This window comes from Bos mutus, unplaced genomic scaffold (genome assembly GCF_027580195.1).
Source record: "Bos mutus isolate GX-2022 unplaced genomic scaffold, NWIPB_WYAK_1.1 CTG206, whole genome shotgun sequence".
NCBI lineage: Eukaryota > Metazoa > Chordata > Mammalia > Artiodactyla > Bovidae > Bos > Bos mutus.
The window spans coordinates 247,148-259,597 of record NW_027219516.1 but is presented as its reverse complement, the minus strand read 5'-3'; the positions used below and the strand labels follow the sequence as shown (position 1 = coordinate 259,597).

Below are 12,450 nucleotides of genomic sequence, written 5' to 3'. Positions count from 1 at the left end.
ATTTGATTTGGTGAATAGTGTCCCAATATATAAAAGCACTGAAAGTAAAAATAATTATTATTTTGAAATTATAATGAAAGTACTGAAATTCAGCATTTCAGATGCAAAAAAAGTTACAATTTAAGCTAAAAAGTCAAGCATTTAGCAAAAAGCATATTAACATTATAAAGAATGCTAAATTACAGTAAATAGAAATGATGAGTTCATCCATCTTTTAAATGAATGGTCATCTTAAGATGTAAAATAAATCAACCAACTTCAGAAATTTGGAATCAAATATAAAACCATTAGACAAAGAAGCCAATACAGTGAAGTGTGTCTCATTTATACGTTGTTAACCACTGTAAACAAACCAGGCACTAAACCACAGTCAGTCCACTTGATCCCACAGAATGAAGCTAAGGACAACAATCACAAACAGCCAGCTAGGGTTTTTGCTTATTATTGGTTTCCAAAATAAGCAACCAATTAATCTAGAGCCAACCAAATGACTTCCTCATTCTGCTCTGTGTTTTCTCTGTAGAAGCATCTCTAGCTCCTATCCATGGAGTGCTCTTAACTACTTTGGCAGTTACCTGATTCAAAGATATATTTGATCAAATAAACTATTGAAAAATTTAATGTACTTATGTGTATGGAAAGAGTAACATGGAAACTTACATTACCATATGTAAAATAGATAGCCATCTGGAATTTGCTGTATGGCTCAGGAAACTCAAACAGGGGCTCTGTATCAACCTAGAGGGGTGGGGTGGGGAGGGAGATCGGAGGGAGGTTCAAAAGGGAGGGAATATATGTATACCAATGGCTGATTCATGTTGAGGTTTGACAGAAAACAGAAAAATTCTGTAAAACAATTATCCTTCAATAAAAAATAATTTAATTTTTAAAAAGAAAGAGAAAAATATATATAGCTGTAGACAGTGGTTTGTTACAAAATGAAAATTCTTTCCAAAGTGGACATTTTTGGGTTATAGATTTCTAGGTATGACACCGATATAATATCCTTTATTTTGCACTTTTCCTATGTATTCAGCACAGTGATTCAAGCTGAACTTATTTTTTCTCTTCTTAGGTAAGATTCCTTGTAACCATGAAGAGAAGCAATTACACAGTGATGAACTTCATCCTGGTGGGCTTCACGACAGACCCCAGGATGCAGCTGGTCCTGTTTGTGGTGTTCCTTGGTGTCTACTCTATGACTGTGCTAGCAAACACTTCCCTCATAGTGCTGATTTGTAATGACTCCCGACTGCACACACCCATGTATTTTTTCATTGGGAATCTATCTTTTCTGGATCTCTGGTATTCCTCTGTCTACACTCCAAAGATCTTAGTGACCTGCATCTCTGAAGACAAGAACATTTCCTTTGCTGGCTGTGTAGCCCAATTCTTCTTCTCTGGTGGGCTGGCGTACAGTGAATGCTACCTGTTGGCCGCCATGGCTTATGACCGCTATATGACCATCTCAAAGCCACTTATTCATTCTCAGGCCATGTCCATAAAACTCTGTGCATTCTTGGTAGCTACTTCATACCTTGGTGGCTTTACTAACTGTTCTATCATCACCAAAAGAACATTTAGCATGAACTTCTGTAATGACAATGCAATTGATGACTTTTTTTGTGATTTGCTTCCCCTGGTGAAGTTAGCTTGTGGCAAGAAGAATGGCTACCAGGCTCTGATATATTTCCTCCTGGCCTCTAATGTCATCGCCCCTGCTGTGTTTATATTTGCTTCCTACCTCTTCATCATTGCCACCATCTTGAGGATCTGCTCCACTCAGGGCCGCCTCAAGGCCTTCTCCACCTGCTCCTCCCACCTGATCTCTGTCACCTTGTACTATGGCTCCATTCTCTGCATCTACGCTCATCCACGCTCTAACTATTCTTTTGATAGTGACCAAATAGTTTCTACATTTTACACTGTGGTGTTTCCTATGTTGAACCCCATGATCTACAGCTTGAGCAATAAGGATGTGAAAGAGGCCATGAATAAACTCTTTAAATAAATAAAATTTCTCTCCTTTTAAGCAGATGTAGAGACAATTTTTGAGCAGGTTATTGTATTTCAAGAAGAGCTGCCATTGTGTTCCTTTAGGATCAAGAGTCCTTACGTTGCCAGTTCATGAATCTGTACCCTTGGTACAAGGCCAGTCAAAAGACCTAAGATGAAAAAAAAAAAAAAAAAAAAAGCTCAATTTAAAAGAGATAAAATTTAAATACAAAATATAATCATTTGTTTTGAATTTTATATTACCTTAGGTTGAAAACAACCAAAAAGCTTAAAACCAAAACCTGTCTTCTATCTCATGAAGTGACAGAATGATAACATTTTTTACGGACTGATATGTATAGAATAGTATCCAATAATTATTTCCTTAAAATAGGAAATACATTGAATTAAATTTTAATACTTTCATATCACTCAACTTAAAATCATAACTTTTATTCCTATAGCAGAATTTCTAAAGCATTTTTATATGTCCTTTATTCTCCCCAGAAATGTTAGCACAAAGGCCCAGTGGTACCCAACAAATAACTCAGCACAAACATAATTCAGGAAGCATGAGCTCTCCAACCTACATGTGTGTTTGCATGTTCCTCAATAAAGAAAACTTGGTCACGTTCTCATATGCATCATACTTGTGAATCACTTTGTATCTCCCCAGGCTTCTATTTTAATTATATGGGTGAACCTACAAGGCTATCTACCTCCAAATTATGATATTCTGAGCATCAATACACAACAACAAAAATAATAATAATACTAATAATTATAGTGAGGTGAAACAACTTAAGAATTATCTCCATGAGTAAACATTATCCAAAAGAAATAGTTATAGGAGGAATACATACAAGTAGTGATCAAACAAAAGATGAAGTATGATGAGGCGCACATAATTTTGACTTTTAAAAGTGAGATAATATCAGAGCAGAAAAAGAAATAAAAGGAATTCAAATTGGAAAAGAAGAAGTAAAACTCTCACTGTTTACAGATGGCATGATCCTCTACGTAGAAAACCCTAAAGACTCCACCAGAAAATTACTAGAACTAATCAATGAATATAGTAAGGTTGTAGGATATAAAATCAACACACAGAAATCCCTTGCATTCCTATACACTAATAATGAGAAAATAGAAAGAGAAATTAAGGAAACAATTCCATTCACCATTGCAATGGAAAGAATAATAAAATACTTAGGAATATATCTACCTAAAGAAACTAAAGACCTATATAGAAAACTATAAAACAATGGTGAAAGAAATCAAAGAGGACACTAATAGACAGAGAAATATACCATGTTCATGGATTGGAAGAATCAATATAGTGAAAATGAGTATACTACCCAAAGCAATTTATAGATTCAATACAATCCCTATCAAGCTACCAATGGTATTCTTCACAGAGCTAGAACAAATAATTTCACAATTTGTATGGAAATACAAAAAAACTCGAATAGCCAAAGCTATCTTGAGAAAGAAGAATGGAACTGGAGGAATCAACCTACCTGACTTCAGGCTCTACTACAAAGCCACAGTCATCAAGACAGTATGGTACTGGCACAAAGACAGAAATATAGATCAATGGAACAAAATAGAAAGCCCAGAGACAAATCCATGCACATATGGACACCTTATCTTTGACAAAGGAGGCAAGAATATACAATGGATTAAAGACAATCTCTTTAACAAGTGGTGCTGGGAAAACTGGTCAACCACTTGTAAAAGAATGAAACTAGAACACTTTCTAACACCATACACAAAAATAAACTCAAAATGGATTAAAGATCTAAACGTAAAACCAGAAACTATAAAACTCCTAGAGGAGAACCTAGGCAAAACACTCTGCAACATACATCACAGCAGACCTATGACCCACCTCCAAGAATATTGGAAATAAAAGTAAAAATAAACAAATGGGACCTAATTAAAATTAAAAGCTTCTGCACAACAAAGGAAACTATAAGCAAGGTGAAAAGACAGCCTTCAGAATGGGAGAAAATAATAGCAAGTGAAGCAATAGACAAACAACTCATCTCAAAAATATACAAGAAACTCCTACAGCTCAATTCCAGAAAAATAAATGACCCAATCAAAAAATGGGCCAAAGAAGTAAATAGACATTTCTCCAAAGAAGATATACAGATGGCTAACAAACACATGAAAAGATGCTCAACATCACTCATTATCAGAGAAATGCAAATCAAAACCACAGTGAGGTACCATTTCACACCAGTCAGAATGGCTGTGATCCAAAAGTCTACAAGCAATAAATGCTGGAGAGGGTGTGGAGAAAAGGGAACCCTCTTACACTGTTGGTGGGAATGCAAACTAATCCAGCCACTATGGAGAAACGTGTGGAGATTCCTTAAAAAACTGCCTTATGATCCAGCAATCCCTCTGCTGGGAATACACACTCAGGAAACCAGAATTGAAAGAGACACATGTACCCCAATGTTCATTGCAGCACTGTTTATAATAGCCAGGACATGGAAGCAACCTAGATGTCCATCGGTAGATGAATGGATAAGAAAGCTGTGGTACATATACACAATGGAGTATTACTCAGCCATTAAAAAGAATACATTTGAATCAGTTATAATGAGGTGGATGAAACTGGAGCCTATTATACAGAGTGAAGTAAGCCAGAAAGAAAAACGCCAATACAGTATACTAATGCATATATATGGAATTTAGAAAGATGGTAATAAAAACCCTGTATATGAGACAGCAAAAGAGACACTGATGTATAGAACAGTCTTTTGGACTCTGTGGGAGAGGGAGAGGGTGGGATGATTTGGGAGAAGGGCATTGAAATATGTATAATATCATATATTAAATGAGTCGCCAGTCCAGGTTTGATGCATGATACTGCATGTTTGGGGCTGGTGCACTGAGACAACACAGAGGGATGGTATGGGGAGGGAGTAGGGAAGAGGGTTCAGGATGGGGAACACATGTATACCTGTGACAGATTCTTTTCGATATATGGCAAAATCAATACAATATTGTAAAGTTAAATAAAATAAAATTTTAAAAAATGGAAATATCATCTTCAAATTACCATAGGAAAAAAAAAGTGAGATAATATTACTACAACTTTAGTTAATTAAAAAGTGAATAATGCCCTGTTTCTATTTTTTTAAGCATTAATAACAAGAAAAAATATGTAAAAAATGTGAAATTTAAGCAAGTATTCCCCAAGATTCCAGGAAGTCTTCTAAGAGCAGGAAACTTTCTTAAGCTTCATATAACTAAAATAGAAAGTGCATAAGATATATATTTCTCTAAGAAGTAAAATTGTTTTTAAAAACAGCAAATATACAGCAACTGTTTTTAAGTATTTTATGAATAATTTGTGAAATGTTAAAGCACATAAAGTGTTTAGAACCTTGTTTAAAATAGATAATATATAATTTTAGTATTAATATTAATAGTTTGATTTCTTTATTTTGTACACTGGAGTGCTTTTTGTATCCTTTAGGAAAGATGGCATAGAATCTCATAAATTACAGCTTTTCTGGTAAAGTGAAATTCCTATCTAATCTCATAAATTTTATCAAGTAGTGCTCTTATAAGAATATTAGAGATGTATGATTGGTGAGATGAATAGGCATTGTGGTTTTTAAAAATCAGTAGCAAACTAATATGTAGTCGCTGCCTTCAAGAAAGATAACGTAATCATGGAAATGTAATTTAAAGCAAATATTATAACATCTGGGTTCCCTAGTGCCTCAGCGGTGAAGAATCTGCCTGCCAATGCAGAATACATAGGTTCAGTCCCTTGGTCAGAAGATCCTCTGGAGGAGGAAATGGCAACTCTAGTATTCTTGCCTGGACAATCCCATAGACAGAGAAGCCTGGCAAGCTCCACTATGAGGTCACAAATGAATCAGACACAGCTGAATGACTAAACAACAACATTATAATACTCTATCTTTTGCAGGCAAATATAGATGGAAAAAAAAAAATCTGTTAACCTAATGATCAAAGGATCAATCCAAGAAGAAGATATAACAATTATAAATATATATGCACCCAACATGGGAGCACCGCAATATGTAAGACAAATGCTAACAAGTATGAAAGGAGAAATTAACAATAACACAATAATAGTGGGAGACTTTAATACCCCACTCACACCTATGGATAGATCAACTAAACAGAAAATTAACAAGGGAACACAAACTTTAAACAATACAATAGACCAGTTAGACCTAATTGATATCTATAGGACATTTCATCCCAAAACAATGAATTTCACCTTTTTCTCAAGCACACATGGAACCTTCTCCAAGATAGATCACATCCTGGGCCATAAATCTAGCCTTGGTAAATTCAAAAAAATAGAAATCATTCCAAGCATCTTTTCTGACCACAATGCAGTAAGATTAGATCTCAATTACAGGAGAAAAACTATTAAAAATTCCAACATATGGAGGCTGAACAACACGCTGCTGAATAACCAACAAATCACAGAAGAAATCAAAATTTGCATAGAAACTAATGAAAATGAAAACACAACAACTCAAAACCTGTGGGACACTTTAAAAGCAGTCCTAAGGGGAAAGTTCAGAGCAATACAGGCACACCTCAAGAAACAAGGAAAAAGTCAAATAAATAACCTAACCCTACACCTAAAGCAACTAGAAAAGGAAGAAATGAAGAACCCCAGGGTTAGTAGAAGGAAAGAAATCTTAAAAATTAGGGCATAAATAAATGCAAATGAAACAAAAGAGACCATAGCAAAAATCAACAAAGCCAAAAGCTGGTTCTTTGAAAGGATAAATAAAATTGACAAACCATTAGCCAGACTCATCAAGAAACAAAGGGAAAAAAATCAAATCAATAAAATTAGAAATGAAAATGGAGAGATCACAACAGACAACACAGAAATACAAAGGATCATAAGAGACTACTATCAACAATTATATGCCAATAAAATGGACAACGTGGAAGAAATGGACAAATTCTTAGAAAAGTACAACTTTCCAAAACTGGACCAGAAAGAAATAGAAAATCTTAACAGACCCATCACAAGCACAGAAATTGAAACTGTAATCAAAAATCTTCCAGCAAACAATAGCCCAGGTCCAGACGGCTTCACAGCTGAATTCTACCAAAAATTTAGAGAAGAGCTAACACCTATCCTGCTCAAACTCTTCCAGAAAATTGCAGAGGAAGGTAAACTTCCAAACTCATTCTATGAGGCCACCATCACCCTAATACCAAAACCTGACAAAGATCCCACAAAAAAAGAAAACTACAGGCCAATATCACTGATGAACATAGATGCAAAATTCTTAACAAAATTCTAGCAATCAGAATCCAACAATACATTAAAAAGATCATACACCATGACCAAGTGGGCTTTATCCCAGGGATACAAGGATTCTTCAATATCCGCAAATCAGTCAATGTTATACACCACATTAACAAATTGAAAAACAAAAACCATATGATTATCTCAATAGATGCAGAGAAAGCCTTTGACGAAATTCAACATCCATTTATGATAAGAACTCTCCAGAAAGCAGGAATAGAAGGAACATACCTCAACATAATAAAAGCTATATATGACAAACCCATAGCAAACATTATCCTCAATGGTGAAAAATTGAAAGCATTTCCTCTAAAGTCAGAAACAAGACAAGGGGGCCCACTTTCACCATTACTATTCAACATAGTTTTGGAAGTTTTGGCCACAGCAATCAGAGCAGAAAAAGAAATAAAAGGAATCCAATTTGGAAAAGAAGAAGTAAAACTCTCACTGTTTGCAGATGACATGATCCTTTACATAGAAAACCCTAAAGACTCCACCAGAAAATTACTAGAACTAATCAATGATTATAGTAAAGTTGCAGGATATAAAATCAACACACAGAAATCCCTTGCATTCCTATACACTAATAATGAGAAAATTGAAAGAGAAATTAAGGAAACAATTCCATTCACCATTGCAACGGAAAGAACAAAATACTTAGGAATATATCTACCTAAAGAAACTAAAGACCTATACATAGAAAACTATAAAACACTGGTGAAAGAAATCAAAGAGGACACTAATAGATGGCGAAATATACCATGTTCACGGATTGGAAGAATCAATATAGTGAAAATGAGTATACTACCCAAAGCAATTTATAGATTCAATGCAATCCCTATCAAGCTACCAACGGTATTCTTCACAGAGCTAGAACAAATAATTTCACAATTTGTATGGAAATACAAAAAACCTCGAATAGCCAAACCTATCTTGAGAAAGAAGAATGGAACTGGAGGAATCAACCTACCTGACTTCAGGCTCTACTACAAAGCCACAGTCATCAAGACAGTATGGTACTGGCACAAAGACAGAAATATAGATCAATGGAACAAAATAGAAAGCCCAGAGACAAATCCACGCACATATGGACACCTTATCTTTGACAAAGGAGGCAAGAATATACAATGGATTAAAGACAATCTCTTTAACAAGTGGTGCTGGGAAAACTGATCAACCACTTGTAAAAGAATGAAACTAGAACACTTTCTAACACCTTACACAAAAATAAACTCAAAATGGATTAAAGATCTAAACCTAAGACCAGAAACTACAGAACTCCTAGAGGAGAACATAGGCAAAACACTCTCTGACATACATCACAGCAAGATCCTCTATGACCCACCCCTCAGAATATTGGAAATAAAAGCAAAAATAAACAAATGGGACCTAATTAAACTTAAAAGCTTCTGCACAACAAAGGAAACTATAAGCAAGGTGAAAAGGCAGCCTTCAGAATGGGAGAAAATAATAGCAAATGAAGCAACGGACAAACAACTAATCTCAAATATATACAAGCAACTCCTACAGCTCAACTCCAGAAAAATAAATGACCCAATCAAAAAATGGGCCAAAGAACTAAATTGACATTTCTCCAAAGAAGACATACAGATGGCTAACAAACACATGAAAAGATGCTCAACACCACTCATTATCAGAGAAATGCAAATCAAAACCACTATGAGGTACCATTTCACGCCAGTCAGAATGGCTGCAATCCAAAAGTCTACAAATAATAAATGCTGGAGAGGGTGTGGAGAAAAGGGAACCCTCTTACACTGTTGGTGGGAATGCAAACTAGTAGAGCCACTATGGAGAACAGTGTGGAGATTCCTTAAAAAACTGGAAATAGAACTGCCTTATGATCCAGCAATCCCACTGCTGGGCATACACACTGAGGAAACCAGAAGGGAAAGAGACACGTGTACCCCAATGTTCATCGCAGCTCTGTTTATAATAGCCAGGACATGGAAGCAACCTAGATGCCCATCAGCAGATGAATGGATAAGAAAGCAGTGCTACATATACACAATGGAGTATTACTCAGCCATTAAAAGAATACATTTGAATCAGTTCTAATGAGATGGATGAAACTGGAACCTATTATACAGAGTGAAGCAAGCCAGAAAGAAAAACACCAATACAGTATACTAACGCATATATATGGAATTTAGAAAGATGGTAACAATAACCCTGTGTACGAGACAGCAAAAAAGACACCGATGTATAGACCAGTCTTATGGACTCTGTGGGAGAGGTAGAGGGTGGGGAGATTTGGGAGAATAGCATTGAAACATGTATATTATCATGTATGAAACGAGTCGCCAGTCCAGGTTCGATGCACGGTACTGGATGCTTGGGGCTGGTGCACTGGGACGACCCAGAGGGAGGGTACGGGAGGGAGGTGGGAGGAGGGTTCATGATGGGGAACGTGGGTATACCTGTGGCGGATTCATTTCCATATTTGGTAAAACTAATACAATATTGTAAAGTTTAAAAATAAAATAAAATTAAAAAAAAAAAAGAAAGTGAAAGTGGAGAGTGAAAAAGTTGGCTTAAAGCTCAACATTCAGAAAAATAAGATCATGGCATCTGGTCCCATCATTTCATCACTGGGGAAACAGTGGAAACAGTGTCAGACTTCGTTTTTTCGGGCTCCAAAATCACTGCTGATTGCAGTGATTGTAGCCATGAAATTAAAAGATGCTTATTCCTTAGAAGGAAAGTTATGACCAACCTAGATAGCATATTAAAAAGGAGAGACATTACTTTGCCAACAAAGGTCCATCTAGACAAGGCCATGGTTTTTCCAGTGGTCGTGTATGGATGTGAGAGTTGGACTGTGAAGAAAGCTGAGCACTGAAGAATTGATGCCTTTGAACTGTGGTGCTGGAGAAGACTCTTGAGAGTCCCTTGGACTGCAAGGAGATCCAACCAGTCCATCGTAAAGGAGATCAGTCCTGGGTGTTCATTGGATGGACTGATGCTGAACCTGAAACTCCAATACTTTGGCCACCTCCTGCGAAGAGCTGACTCACTGGAAAAGACCTGATGCTGGGAAGGACTGGGGGCAGGAGGAGAAGGGGGCGACAGAGGGTGAGATGGCTGGATGGCATCACTGACTCGATGGACAAGAGTTGAGTGAACTCCGGGAGTTGGTGATGGACAGGGAAGCCTGGTGTGCTGTGATTCATGGGGTTGCAAAGAGTCAGACACGACTGAGTGACTGAACTGAACTGATGTCCCAAATATTGCATGGGAAATCGCTGTACTGAAAAAGGAATTTGTTGTGTATCGGAAATTCAAGTTTAACTGGGAAAAAAAATGAATTATCTTCTGTACTTTCCAATAATTATTTTCCTGAAATTACACTTAACCTTAAAAAAATAGTTTATTTAAAAAGATGAAAGGGGGTGATGTCTGAAAAGAAAGTTGAACCTGAAGCAGGTTAAACATAAAGGGGTAGGTTGAATGAAGTCTTCATTTTCCTTCTACATACTTTAGGGATTTTGACTTTTTTAAGTAACAGACATGAATTATTATAACCTTCTAATAGATATTTAAGAGAATTACTTCCTTCTATTTATAAACATTGGAGAAGGCAATGGCACCCCACTCCAGTACTCTTCCCTGGAAAATCCCATGGATGGAGGAGCCTGGAAGGCTGCAGTCCATAGGGTTGCTGAGGGTCGGACACGACTGAGCGACTTCACTTTCACTTTTCACTTTCATGCATTGGAGAAGGAAATGGCAACCCACTCCAGTGTTCTTGCCTTGAGAATCCCAGGGATGGGGAAGCCTGGTGGGCTGCCGTCTATGGGGTCACACAGAGTCGGACACGACTGAAGTGACTTAGCAAAAAAATATCAATTTATAAACATACTAGATGCAATTAATGACATCATTTATGAATGATTTTTTTTATTTTTCTATATAATTATTTATACCCATATGTGTACAGTCAAAAAAAGCCCAGTACAACTTCAGCATAACAAGGAAAGATACTTTTCTTGAAGAGATTTTGCCATCTTGTGGTGTATAAAAATAATATTGTGCTTAAAATATTCACACATATCTTCAACAAGAAGCACTATCCTTTAGCCAGGCTCTCCTGCCCTAGTTACTTATAGAATCCATACCCCTCCAGGTGTCCATAATCTAGAATCCTAACTTTGTAGCATTTATTATGCTGAATAATTTACATATATTTGCAGTTGTATATTTCCCTGTCTCTTCTCTAAACCTCAAAGCCCCAAGAACACTGGGTGATTCTTGACCTGAGTCAGATAGGACTGAGCACCCATGCAAGAAGTAAAACACAATGTTTTGATACACACACACATATATATAGTGCAATGAGTACTATTGCCAAGCTAATTAACACTGCCATCTTCTCACATGCATCATCGTGCATGTGTGTGTGTGTGTGTTGAGATCACCTGAGATCTACTCTCTTAGCAGCGTTCCAGCATAATATGATTATTAGCTATGATCACCATGCAGCACTTTGGATTTCTCAAACTTATTCATCCTACATAATTGAAACTTCACACACTTTGACCAACATCTCCCTGTTTCCCACACCTCCCTGTCCCTGATGACCACTACTCTACTCACTATTTCTATGAATTTGACTTTTTTAGATTTCACATGTAAGTGGGATCATGCAGTATTTGTCTTTTTATGCCTGGCTTATTTGCTTCAGATAATGTCCTCCAGGGGCTTACCAGGTGGCACTAGTGATAAAGAATCCACTTGCAATACAGGAGAAACAAGAGGTGCGGGTTCAATCTCTGGGTCGGGAAGAACCCCTGAAGGAGGAAATGGCAACCCACTCCAGTATTCTTGCCTGGGAAATCTCATAGACAGAAGAGCCTGGTGGGCTACAGTTGATGGGGTCGCAATGAATTGGACACAATTGTGCTCAGATTAAGCACAATATCCTCCAGATTCATCCATGTTGTTGCAAAATACAGGATTTCCTTCATTTTAAAATTATATATATGGATATAGATATATCACAATTTCTTTATGCATTCATTCATCAATGGACATTTAGAATATCCAATGTACTGATCTCATTTTCTTTGGATGCATATTCAGAAATGAAATTACTGAATCAT

General features: G+C 36.6%; 1 protein-coding gene across 1 annotated transcript; it reads left to right on the top strand.

Moving 5' to 3' along the window:
• Positions 1 to 1,093: 1,093 nt before the first annotated feature.
• On the top strand, positions 1,094 to 2,011 carry LOC102282320 (olfactory receptor 9G1). The gene has a single exon (XM_005888750.2). The coding sequence runs from the start codon at positions 1,094 to 1,096 to the stop codon at positions 2,009 to 2,011; it is 918 nt and encodes a 305-aa protein (XP_005888812.2).
• The last annotated feature ends 10,439 nt before the right edge of the window (positions 2,012 to 12,450 follow it).